General features: G+C 47.3%; 1 protein-coding gene across 2 annotated transcripts in view; it reads right to left on the bottom strand.

Annotated features, from left to right (window-relative positions):
- NPAS2 (neuronal PAS domain protein 2) overlaps window positions 1-20,843 on the bottom strand; it is a 175,505-nt gene that overhangs the window by 48,292 nt on the left and 106,370 nt on the right. For both annotated transcript variants that reach the window (XM_050755087.1, XM_050755088.1), the window contains exons 4-7: window positions 16,851-16,942; window positions 12,047-12,136; window positions 1,587-1,707; window positions 466-579 (exon numbers count right to left, since the gene is read on the bottom strand). In XM_050755087.1, the coding sequence (XP_050611044.1) occupies window positions 466-579; window positions 1,587-1,707; window positions 12,047-12,136; window positions 16,851-16,942 (417 nt within the window). The remainder of the gene's footprint in view (window positions 1-465; window positions 580-1,586; window positions 1,708-12,046; window positions 12,137-16,850; window positions 16,943-20,843) is intronic.

The following is a 20,843-nucleotide window of genomic DNA, read 5'->3' as shown; positions in this document are numbered from 1 at the left end:
TGCATCAGGGCCACAGTGAGCAGAAGAGCTACGGACCAGGTCTACTAAAACACGCTCACAGCAGTACCGGAGGGGAGGGAAAAAGTGCAGAAGGCAAGGTTATGGATCGTCAGGTCACCACGAAGGCCTGTTCGGCAGAGTATGTAGGCTGAGCCCGTTCTGTATTCACTGTACGTTGTTTCTCACAGTACAAAATGATTGCATCAGCCTGAAGATAAATAAACGAATAACGTGTGTTTCAGTGGGACCGTGTGCACCGGCACAAACAGGTGTGGGAGTGCGTTCCTCTTGAATGGGAGAGAACATCGATGAGCACAAAAACACATCCTGGGAACTTGAAAATTCAAAGGCAAATGTGAAAAGCACACGTTCTCCCTCCTCCTCCCTGGGCGATTCTTAATGCCCCCATGTGCACGTTTGCATGAGAAAAGACACTGTCACAATTATATGACAATTAAAGCTTACCATTGTTGTAAGAGCGAAAATTTCCTACAAATTTTATGTATTCATAAGTTGGAAATTCCTTTGGGTTCAAGCTGCCTCTGAGAAGATGGCAATAAAACTCTAAATCGCTGTCAGCTGGGCCGTTAAAGGAAGAAGAGGAGAAAAAGGGGTCGTGAGCATCGCACAGACTCTGAACAAGTAGCGTCTCTGTGAAAACTCTTATGGGATTTAGTCTACACATGGCCAGGCTAGTTCTCTCATTACAACTGACTTTTGGACCTGGTTTGTAACCCTTGCTGCCCAGGGGTTTCCTTCCATCGTTCATAGATATTTTGCATTCCATACATGGACCCAATTAGTCTTAATTTGCTCCCAGATGTCTGTGGTTGGTGATGTCAGCATTGATTAGTTCCGGCTGTTTTCATACGGTGTATTAAAATAAAGCAGCTCATATAGAGCTGCTCCCTTTAATTTAATCTTTTTGCTTTGAAGTAAAATCAGATGTACGACAGGACAGATTATTCATGGAAAATGGACTCAGGCTTGCACTGATGCAAGCAGCTTTGCTACCTCATGCAATTGTGTATGCTTCATTAAGCGACACGTGGTTCATGAGGCATCGAGGTTAGCCTTCTACCTAGGTTGCCAAATATTTTGATAAAAACTTCCAAATTCCACAGAACACAAAAATGTATATAAATAACCAGGTGAGAGCCTCAGGAGGACAGAATTTGCATTTTGGACCTAATGATTCAGTTTTCAGTTGGTTTCTTGATATTCTATGAATTTAGCATCACAGTATCCTCCACGATGAGCTGATTCCTCACCGATGTTTGCACTGTTTCTTACTAAAAGACTCTCATGTAAAAAAAAAGAGGAATCTTGTCATATACACAAAATAAATTATTATTCTTGAGTTCTCTGCTTTCAAATTTTCCACATAAAAGCCAAATGTCTTACATATTCCAAATTCCAGTTTTAGCTTTAAACCTAAAATATACCTCTAAGGATCTTGGAAATGTTCTGAGTCATGAGGAAAATTATTCTTAAAATTAGTTCTCCCTTCTTAATTCATTCTAACCTCCTTTCAAAAGCAAAATTCTCATCTTTCTAGCTTGTAAAACCACAAAAATTAAACTTACATTTTAAGTATTCTGGGGAGGGGGAATCCGTCACAAGCATATGGGAAGAAAGGATTTTATAAACTTCTGAATGTTCTTGTTCTGGGAGGAAATTTAACAAATTCTGATCCATGACATCCGACTGAAAAAGAAAATAAAGGACAAAGGTACACCCTCAACAAAGATGAAAAACAAAAGCAAAAACAAAAACTGAACATTCACAATGCAGAACTGGTTTCTGAAATGGAAAGTTCAATATCTGATTTTCTGTGGACACTCTCAGTTTATCACTCCCTTGTTTTAAACAGTTACCTAAAAGGTTGTATGTGTTCAAATGTGTATGTGCTGTTGTCTGTGGGCCCAGGAGGGAACTAAGAGTGAAGTCAGACAAATGTAGGAAGGACTGAGTCCTCCTCTCGCTTGAGAAGTGCTGTTTGCTGACACTCCTGTGCTTTGGCTCGGGTGCCATGGCCCCTGTGCACACCCGGTACGAGGCCAATCATTTATTTAAATGGCTCCAAAGAGCCCATGGCATTCCTTTCCTGACCCTTAGGGCAGCAAAGGGCTGCCTGTCTACTTCTTAAACGTCTTTAAGTTACGGAACTGCGCGTGTTTTTCTGAGTACCTTGGCACTGTAGCTACAAAATAAAGATAAGGTAAAGATTGAGTGCTGTCCAACAGAACTATCTGTGATGATGGAAATGGTCTGTCATCTGCGCTGCCTGTAACAGGAGCCACTAGCCACACAGTTACTGAGCACTTGAAACATGGCTAGTGAACAAGGGACTGAATTTCAAATTTCTTTTTTTTTTTTGAGACGGAGTGTTGCCCTTGTTGCGCAGGCTGGAGTGCAATGGTGCGATCTTGGCTCACTGCAACCTCCACATTCCGGGTTCAAGCGATTCTCCTGCCTCAGCCTCCCAAGCAGCTGAAATTACAGGCGTCTGCCACCATGCAAAGCTAATTTTTTGTATTTTTAGTAGAGATTGGTTTCACCGTGTTGGTCAGGCTGGTCTTGAACTCCTGACCTCAGGTGATCCACCTGCCTCAGCCTCCCAAAGTGTTGGGATTACAGGCGTGAGCCATCAAGCCTGGCCCATTTAATTTGAATTGAAATTTAAATAGCCACATGCAGCTAGTGGCTATCATATTAGATATGCAAGTAAGAGCTCCCAGTGGACAGAGGAGACAGGCACCTCTCTCTTCCTCAGTTTCCCTCAATAAACTCATCCACTCTCAGAGCTTCAAACACAATCTGCATACACTTTCAGATTTGAATATCCAGCCAACTCTCTCATGAGCCAGCCTCAACCTTCCAACAGTCACTCACATGCACCCTGGGGACCACAGATGCACACACGTCCCGAACATCAGCATTCTTTCCCACCCATACCATCTCCAACCCTTGTGTTCGCATCTCCATCAATGGTATCATCGGTTGGTCACCTGCCTGTCCCAGATACTCTGGTGGCATCTTTGTCTCCTCTCCTTCTCGTCCTTACCCTCAAACCAAACAGTGTCCAAATGCTGACCATTTTTCTCCCTCAAATTCTCTGCTCCACCCACTTCTATTTCTCCAGCCTCCACCCTAGTCCAGACCCCTATCCTCTCTTGCCTGGGAATGATTTGGCTAAACTGGTCTTACCACATCCACTTTGGTGCCTATCCAATTTGTTCTCCATCAGCAGTCAGAGAAGCTCACATCAGATCAAGTCCCAACTGTCCCTTGGCTTCCGACTGCTCCAGGAACAAAGCCTCAACTACCCAACACACTTTCACGGCTCTTCACAGCTTAGCCTCCGCCTGCTCCGGCTCCCAGCATTTCTCTAACCCTTCCGAGCCTTTTTCCTCCAGTTTGCTCTCTGTTCTCCCTCTGAGCCTCACCTGGGCTATTCCCTCAGGCAGGAAGATGCTACACCCTGCCGTTGTGTTTAACAAACCCCTGTGCAATCTTTAGGTCCCTGCTTTGAAGTCACTTCCTCTGAGAAAGACCCAGGTGACACCCTCCACCCCCACTGATGATTTCAGGGCCTCTGAGGGGACAATGACCGCCTTGATGGGACATCAGGTGACTAGCATCACGGCAAAGCAGGTGAGAGCTCAGAGCTCAGGCTCGAAAGCAGGTTCTGGCCCTCCATGCCGCATTTTCCTCAGTTGCAAGATGAGGAAACCATGAGGGTTCCATGAGCTCACTTGCCTCCACTGCTGATAAAACAGTACATGGCAGACATTCAATAAATGCCAAGAGTGATCAGGCACTGAATGACCAGTTACAGAATGACGACAGGGGCACCTGCACCACGGTGACATTTTCCTGTACAGCTATGTGCTGACTGGTGCGCTCTGCCTCCCTCCCTCCACCGGGAGCTTCAGGAGAGCAGGGCCCAGTGCCTTGTTCACCACCACATCCCCGATGTCCAGGACGGTGCCTGGCCTTCGATAAGACTGCACTGACCAGCTGAAAGAATGGCGTGGCCAGCACTATGACAGGTATTAAAACAAGGTGCCCAGGGAACACTGCGGATGGTGTGCTGCCTCCAAAATGACAGGGTAGAGGAGACTCCTGGGGAACAATTCCCAAAAGGAGGAATCCTTGAGTGGGAACCGGGGGACAAGACAGGGTCTGCCAGACACGGTGGGAAGGTGCGCCAGATAGGGGGTTCAGCGTGCACAGAGGCATGAGGTGGGCACCCTGACAGTACTGCAGGAAGGTGGGGAACGACAGGGAGGGTGAGAAGCCACGAAAGAGGAGGTCGCACAGGGAAGCAGGGCCCAGATGAGAGAGGCCGCAGAGGAGTCAGGGCTCGACCCTGTGCCAGGAGGAGCCACGAAGTACCCGAAGGAAGAGGGTGGCCAAACTGCTCGTGTATTTTAAGGAGATCCTGCTTGTGGTTTGGAGGGAGAGAGCACTGGAAGTCAGGCTGGAGACGGCCAGGGTCTCAATAGAGACAGGGGAAGGAGTGGAGAGGAGCAGACAGAGTCCCAGGCAACTCATCAGTATTGTAGTCTAACCAATGCTTGCTGAGAGCCACCACGTGCCAGCCGCCGTTGGGCACGGGGAAGACGCGTCGGGAAGCAGGCAGAACCCCTCGCTGCCTGCAGTCAGTGTTCCGGTGGGGGTGAGGACAGTGGACACGGCTTGGCGGCTGATCGGAGGACGGGAGGAGGGAAAGGAAGGACTCAGCGTGGCTTCCAGGCTCTGGCTCGGACCCACCGGCCTTTATCTTTATGGACTAAACTCTACCAGGATCGTCTCTCATCTATGCTACCATTTCTCATTCTGGCTTTCTCCAAGTTTCTTCGGATGTTCTGGTTTTATTTTAAGCCCATTCTCTCTAGTTTTTTTAGAAGATGACTCATGTTCACAGATGACAGTAGTCTTTCTTCTTAAAGATATTTCAACTACTTGAAAATGAAAACTAAGTGACTCCATGGCCTCTTCTTGGAGGGCTCCATCTGAAGCCACTTCCCCTGACACTGGGTGTGGCAGAGAGCAAGGCTGGGTGGCTGCCTGGCCGGGTCACTTGTGTGAGAGAACTTTACTGATATAGGTCCCAGGGCCAGTATCAGGCCACAGGTTCTGCACAGAATAAAGATGAATGCTGGATGCAAGTAGGGGCAGGTATGATATGTGGGAGGTTGCGAGGATGATGAATTAACACACAGAAAGGGCTCCAGACTGTGCTTGGCTCTTGTATGTATTTGCTAGTACGTTGCTATTACGCTATTTCCACATGCGGAAAACCAACACAAACAATGATCATTTGAAAGTTTAACCCTAGTGCTTACAGGAGAGAAGATGACATCTACAGTTGAATGATCCCCTGAATGAGCTGAGTTCTGTTTATTAAAATAATAGCAGTTACGGAGACAAGGGAGGGAATGCGCCATCCACAGCCGTCTTCACAGCTGAGTCCCACGATCGGGAAGGTCACCTGCCTGTGGAGGTGGGCGGTCCCCTCTCCCAACTGCCTGATGGGCCTTGAACCAGCAGCACCAGTGCAGTGACACCCAGCTGTGTTAAATGAGCCTGTACTAAAAGCACACTGAGGCTGGGCTGGAAGAGGGCTCGATGGACACTTCCTCCCAGAGTGTCCCTGAGGCACTCTGGCGGTTTTGGCTTGAGATCTGTGCTGGCTGCAGCGAGAAGAGGGAATGGTGAGCAGCCCTGGAGAAACTTCACCTTGAGAAAAGAAGGGCTTAAGGGAAGTCACTTGGGGCTCTGGTCTCCCTAAAGGACCGGGAAGTTGGAGGCATATTTGATCCACTTAGATTCAGTTTAGATTCAAAGTCAAATGGCCATACAGCTAAGCTTTCAGAAGGCATTGTAGAGAATGGCTTTGACTTTGTAATAGTAAGAATTAATTGCGATATAAAAGGTATGAATTATACAGAAAGAATCTCTGTTCATCAAAATGCCCTAAAAAGGGGGGAAAGGTAAGCCACAAAGTGAGACAGGATATTTGCAACACATACGTCTGTGGTATGGCCCAAAATTAAGGTTCTAAATTATATGCTGCCTTGGCATCTGGTAAAATTGGAAGGGCCTCAAATGGCCTAACTGCAGGCTCCCTCCCCACACAGATGAGGGCCCCCAGCCAAACCCCTTTCTTATCACGGCGGCAGGTACAGTTTCTGCTCATCCCTGAGTAGCAGGTTGTGGAATTATTCAAACAAGTGAATCACATCCTCTTGTGGGGACCGGGGGTCACCTCACCCTCTTGTTACTGCAGAGCCTGCCTCCCATAGCCTCTGCTGGTTCACTCTCTTCCCACGTGCAGCCCCCTGTGGCCCTGTGCGGTCCTCCTCTGGGCTGTGAGTACCTGTGACTAATTAACTGCTCTTGGCCTCATCCAGTGTCAGCTGTGGAGTGTTCAGACATCCCCATTACCCTAGAGTGGGGTGAATGAGAGGCAGTTAAAACAATACCTGCCCACAGCTTGTGTCCGGATCGCAGAAAGCAAGCCTACTCATAATTGCAAGAAAAAACCCAATCAAAGAGGAGGATGTCCAAATACCTGAGCAGGTAATTCAGAAAAGATGGAATCTAAATAGTTGACAAACATACAGACACTCAATCTCATTGGTAACTGAGAGAAAAGCAACGTAAAACTCCATGAGACACCTTCATGTACTAGACTGGCAAAAACAAGAAGTCTGACAATGCCAAGTTCTGATGCCACAGCACTGCGACGTCTCCACCTTGCTCGTGCAGGGCGAACTGGTGCCACCGCTAGGAATCATTCTGGCGTTATTTAGTCAAGGTGGAGGCAGAGCTTCCCTCAACCCAGCCATTCTCCGCCTAGTCAGTCCTCCAGGGATGCTTGCAAACGTTCATCAGGAAACACTACAGGATGTTCACGGAAGCACCTTCCAAGAATTCCTAACTGGGATGAATGCAGGAATTGCAGCACATTCCTACGATGGAACAGTACCCAGCAATAAGAAGAGCCCATAGCAGCTACATTTGCCAGTATGAGGCAGGCGCATCGCACAAACGATGCTGAGCAAAAGGAGAAGTCACAGGAGTCCATTTTCAATGATTCCATTTACATACAGCGAAACAAAAGGCGACACTAACTTAAGAGTTTAGCAGTGAAGTCAAAGTTGGTGAAACTACAAAGGAAAGCAAGCAAACAACGATCTTAAAAGTCAGGAAAATGGTTGCCTCCAAGTGGAAGGTGGGGGTGTGATGAAAAAGGGGCAGACAGGAGCTTCTGTGGTCTCAGCCGTGTTCTATTTCTTCACCTCAGTGACAGCTGCATGTATATTCACTTATCAATTTAATACTGCACGTATGTTTTATACACACATCTGTATTTATGGTATATAAAAATCAAAAGGCATTAAAAAAAATGTTAACTACAGGCCTGGAATCTTTTAATCCATGATCGACTCTAAGCTGCAGCCACACCTGTCAGGGCTCTGCTCCGACCCAGAGACACCTCTGACAAAATGACGTGGATCGGGTGGGAGCTTCCAGCAGGTGAGGGCAGGGTGGGGTGGGAAGGGCAGAGGGAGGCTTCCTGAAAAGCATGTCTCATGGTCTTGGCCTTGCTGCTGTGTTTTGTGGTAACACAGGCCAGGGGCTTTGGCTTTCCTTTTCTGGGACCTCCTCCTGCTGTGCCCCTTCCACAGGAACTTGGCTCCAAATCCCATTCTGGTTTTGTACTTTCTTCTCGCTGGGGCTTGTACCTGGCGAGCCAGCATGATATGGAGGTATTTTCTGGCCTGCAGATTTCTCCAGTTTTAGGAACACTTGTGCCTTATTTTCCTTGGGGAAGGTAGGGTTATCCATGCACATAGTTCTCACATCCAAGACACGCCCCACCCGTGGCAAGCTGCTTGCAGTTGCTCATAACCCCAGTTATGAATTCAGTCCCTCGTTCAATGAACACTTAGGCACATGGCAAATGTTCAGGGCTGGGGATATGATGTCTGCCTCAAGAGCTTAGCACAGTCCAGCTCATCAGACAACATCGCATTTATGAACAAATCAGAAAGTAACCAGGAAGCTAACTTTCAAAAAGTCAAAAAAAAAAAAAAAAAAGCACAAACAGGAAACACGGATTATGCCTACTTTTGGTCTCTCATTTGGTTCCCTCAGCCATACTCTTTCCCCATTCTGTCCAAGGCACGTGACTCATGCCCCTGGCATCTCTCCTGCAAGGTTTTCATTCCAGAAGCTCCCGTGAGCCCTTGGCCTCCATTGTATGCACGTCTGTCTTGCTCATGTTCCTTGCCTGTGTCAATTCTAGACACCAAAATGTGCCGGTGTTGCCACTACTGAAAAATTCTCATTGTTATTGTTATTTTGTTTTTGAGACAGGTCTCACTCTGTCACCCCAGCTGAGGTGCAGTGGCGTGATCTCGGCTCACTGCAACCCCCTCCTCCCAGGCTCAAGCAGTTTTTCCACGTCAGCCTCTCAAGCAGCTGGGACTACAGGCACACGCCACCATACCTGACCAATTTTTGGATTTTTCGTAGAGACAGGGTGTTGCTGTGTTACCTAGGCTGGTCTTGGACTCCTGACCTCAAGTGATCCACCCACCTCAGCCTCCCAAAGTGCTGAGATTACAGACGTGAGCCGCTATGCCTGCCAGTTCCCATCTTAAAATCACTTTGCTTTGAGCTATTTTATTCTCTTTTTTTCTCTGCCAATTTGGTAAAGAAAGTTCTAGGCTATGTCATCAGAAACTGCTGTACAAAAATCTATCACACGAGCTTCTGTTACCTCTGAGATGCTGGCAGTGTGAAGGAAACAGAGAGAGACTTGAAGCCCCACAGCCTGAGAAGTGGGAAGGAATTCTGGCTGCTCTTGTCCCCTTAGAATGGCTCTCCAATCCCCAGCCACACAAGGGGCGTGGGATGGGACCCTGGCAGGCCAGCCTGTGCTTGGTGTGACACCAAGAGGGGCACTGCTGCCGGGGTCCCCAGCCTCCTACCCTCTGCTACCCTGTGTCCCGATCTCCATGAAGAAGAGCCGCTTCTTCCTCGAGGACTGACCACCACCTCTCAGCTCCTCATTCTCCCTTTCGGAGCCCCACACCCTGAAAACATCCAGCTTTACTGTGTCCTGTACAGGATTCTGAGGAGTGGTTAAGGACCAAGCTCTGGAACCAAAGTGCCTGAGTTCAAATCCCAGCTCTTCCCTGGCTGGCTGTGGAACCTTGGGTACATTGTTTAACCGCTCTGTGCCTCAGTTTCATCATCTGTGAACTGGGTAGCTACGTACTTCATAGGATCCATAAGGATAAGGAGAGCAAACATAATACAGCCTCGCTCCGGGCTGGGCATGGTTCTGTGCGCCTACACATACCAACGCATGTGAGTGACTCTTAATGGGTGCCTGCTACACTGTAAGTGCTCAGTGTTAGTCACGCAAGGTTTAATGGGTGAAATCTCTCGACAAAATTGCAAACTCCAAAGGAAAGACAACCTCACAAGTTTTGAAATGTTGCATCATCTGTGGAAAGGACCTGCGCTCACAAGGAGTCATATTTAATCATTAAGTATGCATCTAAATAAACCAAACCAAAATCAGAATTCCTAAATGATGACCCAAATCCTGGGCACCAGAAAGACACCAGAGCAGAGTGGTGACCAAGCTGGGTTCTGTAGTCAGCTGCCCCCAGGGTAAGCCTCGCTCTGCGCCTCACTGCCTGGGTCACTGGGGCTTCCTCGCCATAGTGGAAGTCATGGAGGTCTCACTCCCAGATCCGCTCCTCTGCCCAACCAGCTGTATGCTGACTGCACCAGGGAAGTGTCCATCCTCAGCAGCCTTTGCCTACCCACTTGCAGAGGAGGATCCTGGTGAAAACTGGACAATGAAAGCTAAAAGTAAATTGCAGTTAAATGTGGGGGCTGCCCGGCCCAGGCTCACCTGCACCAGGGAATTGAGGGCTGACTCCGTGTCTGGGCATGGGTATAGACACAGACTCTTAGTTTGCATTCGAGTGGGTCCAGCATTGATAAATCAGAGTCGGGTCATTTTTGGCCCTTGTAGAGTTAGAAAATAACTTATGAAAGCGGTCCTAAATTGCTCCGTAATTTCAGGTCGGAAGAATTTGCCTCTTACTTTCTAAATCCTGTCCGCCACGTACAGCAACTGGGTCATCAGATAATTACAAGAGCGTAAAGCAGAACAGTGCAAATCCTGTTTACCCAAACAGCTCTGGCTCCTGTCTCTCATTCCCAGGTCAATAAGCAGGCCACGTGTGGTTGCTTTCAGTCAGTGCCTACCACTGCCGAACCCTTGCCATTCAATACAAAACACAAGCGCCCTCCAAAGAAGTACCCCAGCTCCTCTTCTGTCCTTAGACACGCTCAGATCAGCCCAGCTTCTCTGGGGTGATGATGGGGGTCATTTCTGTATTAATGGTGGCAGCCCTATCACTGGCCTCTTGGCCAGAGATGAAAATCAAGGTGCAGCTGCACCCCCAGCTTCCTCCTTCAGGCTGAGCGAGGATGAGCCTCTTCTGACAGCTATCGAGAAGAGAGAGCCCCCCTGCTCCCCGCCACCAGCCTGACGCACCCTTGTTTTAGGAAATGGGCTGGAACACAAAGGGGAGACAGATTAGGTTAGATGAGGGCCTAATGGGAAGGCATCTGCTTAGCAACATAAAAAATGCTTTTGCGGGCCACGGCTCAGTGAATGCAAAGAAAAATGTAGGCAGCGCTTTGATCTGCACACAGCATCGTTTGCAGAAACGGTGGGACGAGGGAGTGGCTTCCAGGGAAAGGTATGGCCCAGGATGATGTGGGCCCTGGGCCACCAGCAGGGCAGGGCTCATCACCCCAAGGCAGATGGAAGCCGCCCATGGAACAAGGCCACACTGCTCCCTGGGCAGGTGCAGCTAAGGAGAGGGAGCCACAGTCCTCCAGTATCATCCTGGCCCAAGCTTTCCTATGTGGGAACCCGGGGCACGCTTTCCCCTTTTCGTCACATAAACTGAGTGCCCATCCATGGATGAGCAGGTGCGGGGGGTGCTGGGGAAGGTCTGGGCTGGACAGAGGACAGAAGAGAGAGGACGTTTCGTTCTTGTCCATCACACTTGCTGTTCCTGGTACAGCTGTCATTCTCACTCAGGCTCTGTAGGAACAGGCAATGGTGTGGCAGGAGATGGGAGCCTGGTCAGATGCCCATGAAGGAGCCTCAAAGGTGGCTCCTCCACCAGCCAGGTACAGACCCATGAGTCACTGAGTCAGGGCTTACCAGAGAGCCAGCAAGGCTTATGCAGAGAGGAGGGAGGGAGGGGGGGAGGACAAAGGCAGAGGGAGGAGGGAAGAAGAAGGGAAGGAAAGGAGGGAAAGAGTGGGGAGGGACATCTGTCAAGGCCTGTGACCATACCACAACCCCTTCTGCCATCCTGGAGCATCCATCGTGCACTCCTGGAATGCAAAGCCGACCCTCTCCAGGTCCACCCGGACACTCCTCACTCCCCAAGGCCTTCCAAGACATCAGTCTTCCCAGAGCAGTTCAACCGCCAGGAACCAGCCGTGCTGCCGAACCCTGACCACCACTAAGTGTTGCTACCCACCTGCAACCTCAGACAGGTCCCAAGTAAGCCCCAAACCATGTTTCAACCCAAGTTATCTGTTGTCCTCTCCCTGGATCAGCTGTCAGGTGACCCTGGATGTCTGTCAGCCTCCATGATGGCTCTGAGCTCCACTAACAGTGCTGTGACTCTCTCATCAGTCCCCATTTCTGACCCAGGAAAAGAATCTGTAGCCACAACTCCCACTCCAGGCCTTGCCTATTCCAGGATGGCACACGTCTGCATCTGCCCTTTTCCTGGAAGGCTCCTGGGACCTTGACCTCGGCCTGGTCCTGTCCCCAAAACTCAGTAGTCCTTTACTCTCCACCCCCTTCTCACCTGCAGCCCCCTGACACCTGCACCACCTCCCATCTGAGATCTAATGACTCTCAACAGAAACATGATAATGTGAACCGGTAAAGGCCACTGGAGCAGAAACTCACCGGTAAATGCCCAAGGAGAGGCGTGATACTGTCAGAGACATAGATGATGCTGCCGTCTGTTGTCACCGCGATAATGAAGCCATCTAATGCCTGTGGAAAATGCAACATTTGAAAGCTCCTTAGCAATGCTTTTATGGAGCAGCATGTCACCGAAGCAGAGGACACTATTTCAGGACACTGGCTTTGTTTTATAATCCTCAGAATATTTCCATGAATAACCTCACGGCACTTCTTGGCCTTCCACGGAGGACAGCTTCTTACAGAGAATGTGTCTGGCCCAGGAGAAGCATTTGCAAAAGCACTACAGGATCAGTGAAAAATGTGACCTAGTGGCATAATAAAATAACATTTAGCCATGGAAATTCCCTAAGTAGGTTTAATGATAAGCACATTATTAGCCTGACTCAGAAATACCACCGTTGCCATTAGAAAACATCAGCCATAGCTGATGGTTCCCATCTCCCTACCCCTGCCATCACTGAGTTCAATGGTAAACATTTGCCCTGATAAAGACATCAGACCTAACAGATGCATGAAAAACAGAAAGTGTGCCTGTTGGCCGAGGTGGGCCTCTGCTCACATTCATTGCCACAAGAGAAATGCCCACTGAAGGAACTGCTTGTAAAGAACATTCACATGATTCTACAGGGCTGGGTGGGTGTGGGGGTTGTGTAACTCAACTGGATCCATAAGCATTTCAGAATGTCTGAAAAATTCATGCATTTGAAGTCTCTACTGAGTGCCTACTCTATGCTGGGTACACTGTCCTGGGTGCTTGTGATATAACAGGTTGAAGGGGGACAATGCTTTCTCATAAAGCAGACACTTTTGCTCGTTTTTTTTTTTTTTTTTTTTTTTTTTGAGATGGAGTCTCACTGTCGCCCAGGCTGGAGGGCAGTGGCATGATCTCGGCTCACTGCAACCTCCGCTTCCCAGGTTCAAGCGATTCTCCTGCCTCAGCCTCCCAAGTAGCTGGGACTACAGGCACACGCCACCATGCCCAGCTAATTTTTGTATTTTTAGTAGAGAGAGGGTTTCACCATGTTGGCCAGGCTGGTCTTGAACTCCTGTCCTCAAGAGATCCGCCTGCCTCAGCCTCCCAAAGTGCTGGGATGACAGGTGTGAGCCACTGCGCCCGGCCACTTTTGCTGGTTTTAGATTATTTACTGGGATTTATTTTGGTGTGGGTGCTTGTAATGCTTTCATAAGATGTATCTGAAAGTTGATTTCTAAAACAAAGACGACATAATTCAGCAGAGAATAGGATCATAGTGGCAACTGGCTGTCTAGGTGAAGGGGAGGAGTGCCAGTGAAGGGGAGGAGACTAGAAATGAAGCCTACCTCTCCAAGTCTTTAAGGGAATAATAGGGCCAGGGAGACTTTCACTGGAAACCTGTCACTGTCGATTCACTGACTTTTTCTTTGAAAGACTATCTTTCCCGAATCTGGAAATTTTTCCGCTTAGGAAAAAAAGTGAAATATGTGCTTAGAAAGCTCTGGAAACATGTTGCATGCACTCAACTAGATGGTCACATGATGTCTGAGAATCTGCGTGGACGAAAGGGCGTTCATTCTTTCACGTGAGGAGGGTGTGGTTAAGTGTGTGGCAGCAGGAACCCGGGAGAGGCCAGGAGCAGTGTGTGAAGGGTACCTTTGTAGCATATGCCGAAATGGGAAAGAGTTCTTTCAACCAGGAAAGTTAACACTAGACTCATTTATTATTTTACACTGACAGCTGGCAGGATTTAGACTGAAGAACAGATTCAAGTATGTTTCTTAAATGGACCTCATCCTCTTGGATGACATCAGTGGTTCTCAACTGGGAGCAATTTCGGTAATGTCTGGAGGCATTTTTGGTTGTCACCACTGGAGTGGGTGGTGTTGGCATCTAGTGCTGCCAAATATCCTGTAATACGCAGGACAGCCCCCACGACGAAGAACTACCAGGTCCAAAATCACCATAGGGCAAGATTGCGAAACGCTGGGTTAGATTTGTGAGTTACGGTAAACGAAGCAGTACATCCCAGGAACTTTTCCTTCCCAAGTATTTTTCTAAAAATGTTTTGAAGTCATCTTGGCAGCCCTCTAGGAGGTGAATTTTTTTAAGGGGTAAGGGTACTGTTGATGACATCAGTGAGACTTTTCTGGAAAAAGCAGATTGGAAAGCTGGGTAAAGCCAGGGCAGTGCAAATGGTCTTGCACAGTGAGCCCATGTCCCTCCTGAATGTCTAAAGCAAGCGGGTGTTAAAAAGCTGAAGGTATTTATAGACGGAAGATAACTTTCATCAGCTCATTGGCATTTCCATCAACTCTATGAGAGCTGCACTGAGTCACTGCTTTAAGAAAGCTTGCTATGGTTCTGGAAGTCCCATCAGTAGCATCTGAAAGGGATTCAACAGCAAGAGATTGCAAAGTGCTGTGCCTCTCTCCATGGAAGGGTGATTTTCACTGGGGTGTCTCCAAAGCAGCCATAATGGCTCAGAATTCGATACCCGCCCCACACTAGAGGGAAATGAAACCTTCCCTTTCTGCTAATTCCTGAATCAGCTGGAACATTTCTTGTGTTCTCTGGGACAACCTCTGGGCTAAGAGATTGCTTTTCTGATTAAAATTCAGAAATTCCACAAGCTCCCTATTCCCCGGGCCACAGGCACTTGGTCTCCTCTTGAGTGAAATTGTTCCAATGCTGGTAGCCACAGTCTTTGCCAGCTGATACCTTCCCAGCTCAGCTGGTCTGCAGCCAGGTCAATTTTGTTTTTTCAAACTTCACAGCTATGTGAGTCCCCCTGGAGTCTGGTTTTGTGCCTCTTTGAGAGAAGATGGAAGAAGATGGGAGTCACATCTGGAGGGCATTAGCAGTTCCCTAGAGACATGATGGATGGGTTCTCTCCTGGGCTCTGTCCTCATTTTAAAAAGGGAACATCCTGGCCACTAAGACATGGCACCTGGATTCTTCACAGTCTCTGAAAAAAACAGAGGGAGGTGCAGCTGGAGAGAGACCCATGCTATGGGAAGGTTGCACCGGACAATGATGACATCACCCTGGAGGCTCTCCGTCTCCCGCAACCACAGCTGGGGCTCAGGCCATCAGGAAGGAGATGCTAGAAGGCTCCAGTCACTCAGCACTAGGTCTGTGTCTACTGAAGAGCCACAGGTTGGAAGAGAAGCCTGACACAGTCAGGGTCAGCAGTACTAGTTGGTGGACTTCCCAGACCACTCACAGCTGCCATTCACCCAGAAGGCCTGCTGGTTGTGCAGCTTAATTTCAGATCCAATTCATTCATCTAGCATGATTTCCTTTCCACCGGCTTCTAGGAGTCCACACCGGGAGCAAGGAAAAGCGCATAAAGACTATACAAATATCAATCTTCCTTGTCTAGAAATTCCAGTCTCCTGAATCTCAGTCCTGTCTTCTAGCCCCAAAATGTATTCATTTTTAACTTTACAAAAGCCCTATTTCCTCAAATACTTTTGATAGTTTGAAACTCACTGGGAAAAAAAAAAAAAAAAAAGGTTGTGCTACAGGCTCTTAAAAAAAGGCTGCTGCTATAGGGTTATGTGTTTTAACTACTTTTCCATAAGAATTAAAAGATAAATCGATTTATGTAAATTAGCATAATGATACATTAATTCAACATTTCACAAGCTGCTTTAAATTTAACATACTTAAAAATGCATTGCTTCTGCAGAAAGTTCTGTATTTTCTTTAAATATAGTTCACATGTAGATTTAAGTATCTTTCATCTTATGCAAATGTTCATTAATGCGTTTACATTTCATAATATTTGGACATCTTCATTCTGGCATTTTCTTACTCCAGTACTTTCTGTTTTCTGCAAGTTAATCTATGTAAATTGAAGTTTACATCAGTCTTATATAGGCACATAAGATATGAGAGAGAAAGATTTATCCCCAGAAGCCACTCTCCAAACACCCTGCCAGGAACCACTGGTCACAGCCAGCATCTAACTTCCCTTTGCTGAGCTCATCTGTCCCAGTTCACCTCTTCTTGGTTGCAGGCCTGGATATGCCTCCCTGGAGCTTTTTCTGCTCCACTGCCATGTCCATATACTCCAAAACTTATCCCAGGTGAGAAGCCACAGCACCTTGGCAGCTGTTTCTGTAGAGGCTTATGCTCATCTGTACTGAGGAGTTTCACCCATATACAAAGATACGATGTTGAGATCAGCCAGGTTTTCACAAATACAGCCCTATAGATGAGTACGGGGCCTCTGACCCAGAGGGAGGAACATGAGCATCTCACTCAGCACAGAAAGGGCGTGAGCCGGATGGGGAGGCACGGGGTCCCTGTGGCTAACATCTGTACGCCATGTGGACGTAATATGAGTTCAAGTTCAAAGCATATCTTTAAAAGACAACTTTTAATTTCAAGACGTGTTTCTACTAAGAGAAAACGTATCATCATAGCAGTCTAAAGAGAAGACTCTGAGTCAAATGACAGTGTCAGCTGATTCATCTTCCCTCTGTCCTTCCCCTCTCTCTACCCACCTCGAACCCACCCTTCCTGACTCCCTAGCAAAGTGTCCTCTGGTTGTGACACCATCAAGGGGCTCATCCTGTGGTCACTGTAGTGAAAGCACGTGACCACATTCAATTTTGGGACTCTTGTTGACGTGGCCCACAGGCAACAGCAGGCAGAGAGCCTCAGGGAGGGCATCTGTTTCAAAGCCAAGTCTTCCCTGGATCAAGAACGGTAGTTTCCTTTGGGCACAGGGGCTTATCTGCAACAAGTAGCTACATTTTCACTGGCAACTGTTGAAGCGATTTTGAAAGTGCGTTTCACCTCCAACATCAGCTGGGTGAATTCTTCATTACTGAGGAATGAAGGCTTCCAGTCCTGCTGAATGTCACAGATTTCCGTTTGCGCTGAGACTTCTAAAAAAGAGACACAAATAAGCCTTTATAGTCAATGGCACCTAGAAGTTGGAATTAACAGATGAAGCACATGTTACTTCTGTGTAATTTTGTGTAAACTTCTGTGTAGTTTAATTTAAGAAGCCAGCATAAGGAAATATGTTACCCTGATTTCCAAGGACTGGGAGCTTTGAATGTTCTCACCTCCCTTAATGAGGCTTTAGGGAGGATCATCCCCCACCTTCTCTATGGCTGGGGTGCCTGCCCTTGCAGGTGGTACCACGGCCCTGAATGTCTACATGATGAACTCTATCGCCAACAGTTGGAATTAGGTAGTTGCCACCTATGAAGGCAACAGGAACAAACACTGGGATGGTTGTGACACCTTCCTAAGTGGCTTCTTCATGGTCCAGGTGAAGCAAAACACTTCACAGACCTGGGATTTAAAAAATTCCAGAAACATCTTAGGCATGTGGAAAATAACCCACTGTGTTATACAGAATGTACCATATTTTTCCGCACTTCCGTTACTGAAATACAGTGCGCTATACCCATACACAGAATGTACTCTCCTCAAAACTTTTAGGGGTTAATCTACAGTTCATCCATTTCATGCAACTGCCTTGTACTGAAGACATTATGCGCATTTATAAATTCAAATAGTCATTGGCCTACAAGGGGTTCCTTAAATATTTTAGTTCTGCATTTTTACAGAATGTTTTGTTCTATTATTAAATTATTTCTGATAAGATAATTACAGGTAGCTCAAATGCAATATCAAATACGTTTGTTTTTCCTTCTGTTTATCCTCCATCTTAAACCAACATTTTGCTCCATTTCATGTAGTAATAGGTTTCTTCAGAGACTATTTCCTCGGTGCTAAAGAACATAAGACTCGTATCTCAGAGAATAAAACTAACCGTTTAATAACTTCCTGGAGAATGCAAATGGTCCAGGCAGATAATCCATCAACTTTAAGCCAGGAGAAAGATTTCAAGGCTCTCTCTTTTGTGCTTGTGTTTTCGATAATCTCTTACATGGAGCATGAGGAATGCATTCTGCCATTTGAATGAATGAATCTGAGTGAATGCAGCAGCTACTCATGAACAAAGGATGTAAAGAACTGAGTTATGGCCGGGCGCGGTGGCTCACGCCTGTAATCCCAGCACTTTGGGAGGCAGAGGAGGGCAGATCACGAGGTCAGGAGATCGAGACCATCCTGGCTAACATGGTGAAATCCCGTCTCTACTAAAAATACAAAAAAAATTAGCCACGCGTGGTGGCGGGCGCCTGTACTCCCAGCTCCTCGGGAGAATGAGGCAGGAGACTGGCGTGAACCCAGGAGGCGGAGCTTGCAGTGAGCCGAGATCGAGCCACTGCACTCCAGCCTGGGCGACAGAGCCAGACTCCGTCTCAAAAAAAAAAAAAAAAGCTGAGTTGTGCACGTGACCCTGTAAACCCCCACTTGTTCTGAAATCCAACGTTCCCAGCAGTGCTCGGCTCCACCAGGAAGGTTCCTTCCTTCAAGATGTCAGACAGAACAAGTTGCTGCTGCTGTTATACAACGTTGGATTTTTGTCTTTGTGATTTTAAAGCGGCACAAGAGAGCCGCTGTGAGCCTTTGGTAACTGAACACTGGAAGAAACCCCGGAGAGGAAGCTGTGCTGGTGGTCAGGCAGCCAACGACACTGAGAGGGCCCCTGGAGGAAGGGCCGCACTGTGGGGACACACCCAGTGCCAGGTGTCGTACGTACATGGTGGAACGCAGCACGGGAAGTAGAGGCAGGTGCTACATGCACATCTTGGCCAGAATCTGTTCTGTGGTGCTGGCCGAGACGAGGAAGAGAGGGTGCAACTCCCACCTCTTCAAACAAATGGTTGCCACAGTTTGGCCACTTAGAAAAGAGAGGGACGGAAGATGTGCTACAATATTAACCTCACAAATGCCTTTCCTCTTCTCCCCAATATGCATACTCAACTGTCAGACTCTTTTGACCACGAGGATCAAATTGCAGATTACCTGTCTGTCTAGTAGAGGAGTCTTTGTGGCAGCCCAAATTTCATTTAGATAGAGATCCACTCAACGTAACGGTGAAGGAAAAGGAAAGACCCACTTCTTTAACCTCAGTAATTTTTAGATCATTCTGTATGACTGGGTATTTTGTCAACGCTAGCATAATAATACCGAAAGCAGCCATCTCATTCACTTTGTATTTCAACAATTGAATTAGTCTCCTTGGAAGTGAAGGTTCAGTTCATAGCATATTAAAAAAAATATGTTAGATACGATGTCTCAAATCAAGGAAAAAATGTTACACTGGGAAATAAAATTCAGTGTTACGGTCAAAGTGGTTTCCAAATTTCCAGGGAAACAAAACCACCTGAGAGCCACTTTTGTAGGAAAACATTGTGATTAAGAGCCAACCCCCAGAATTCTACTCCGGTATCACCTATAGCCATTTCCTAGCGTGCTCAATTCCCGACGGCTCCTGGTATATCTGAGTAATAAGCAGTATATGTTTGAGATGTATGTGCTCAAATAAAATCCTGGAAAATGGGGCAGAAATTCCACAGCTGTCCTGGGTAAATATTACCCTGTTCAACAGGGAAATTTCTCCTTATTCTACAGCTCTCCCCACCTCACCTTCCATCCATGAAGACAGACACATTAAAGAGGTGTGAATGAGGAATGGGATTTAATAGTAGGAGAAAATTTCATTAGGTCAGCTTGAGACTCACTCAGGAAGAGGATAACGCGTAGGCCAGCCTGACCCTGGAGAACATTTAGATGGATGTAGATAAGGATGTCCGATATGTCCTGCTATTTACAGACTTTAGGGATGTCTATCTTACAATAGCTACTGTTACAACATTTTGCTACAAAGAATCGTGATCAGATTCTCATTTTGATTTGTATTACTTGTACAGTCCAGGATTACAATTTATTTCCCAAGCTGAGAAAACAAACAATGCTGAAAGATTATTGGGGAAAGAGCTAAATAATTATAGCAACTACTTAGACCTAATCATCTGTCCTTACTTATCATGTGGTCTGCCTTTAGCATGAAGGCAGGAAGCATGTTGAAATTCATAGTTCTTAACCCTCACTGCACGCCGGAATCACCTGGGGAGCTTTAAAAATGCTGATGCCTGGGCTTTACCTGACCACCTGCTGGTGAAAGGCTCTCCACCCTCTACAACAAACAGCCCTGATTTGCAGTGTTTGCCCCTTTCTGTGGTGTAGATATGCCTACCATGGCTGATTTCAAGCTACCAACTTTGGCAAAACTCCTGAAAATTGAACAATCTTCTCTTGCAAGCTGGTATCCCAGTGTGGTCCCACCCCTAGAGATCGTGACATATTGGTCTGTGTGGGGTTACCTGGTAATATGTAGTTTTCAAAAGCTCTTCAGGTGATTCAAATATGCACACAAGGTTGAGAACCAGTAGTCTAAATGGACACACTCAGGAACAGCTGTAGTGCAGCTGTGGTATAAACAGCCACAAGAAGCCCTGCAGATCACCTCTCGTGGAGGAGCCATAGAATGTAGCGCTAAAAAGCTGGGGTCTGGAGACAGGCTGCTGGGTTTAGATTCCATGTTTTCCTGGCTGTCTGAGTTGGATGAGTGACTTGACCTTGTGTGCCTCATCTGTGTGATGGAACTAACTCGAAGTGCTGCCATGGGCCGGGCGCGGTGGCTCACGCCTGTGATCCCAGCACTTTGGGAGGCCAAGGCGGGCAAGATCACTTGAGGCCAGGAATTTGAGACCAGTCTGGCCAAAGTGGCAAAACCCCATCTCCACTAAAAATACAAAAAATTAGCCAGATGTGGTGGCACGTGTCTGTAATCCCAGCTACTTGGGAAGCTAAGGCAGGAGAATCGCTTGAACCTGGGAGGCGGAGGTTGCGGTGAGCCAAAAT

The sequence above is a fragment of the Macaca thibetana genome, chromosome 13 (genome assembly GCF_024542745.1).
Source record: "Macaca thibetana thibetana isolate TM-01 chromosome 13, ASM2454274v1, whole genome shotgun sequence".
Lineage (NCBI taxonomy): Eukaryota > Metazoa > Chordata > Mammalia > Primates > Cercopithecidae > Macaca > Macaca thibetana.
Note: the sequence above shows the minus strand (reverse complement) of the source record. Positions and strands in the feature narration are given on the sequence as shown.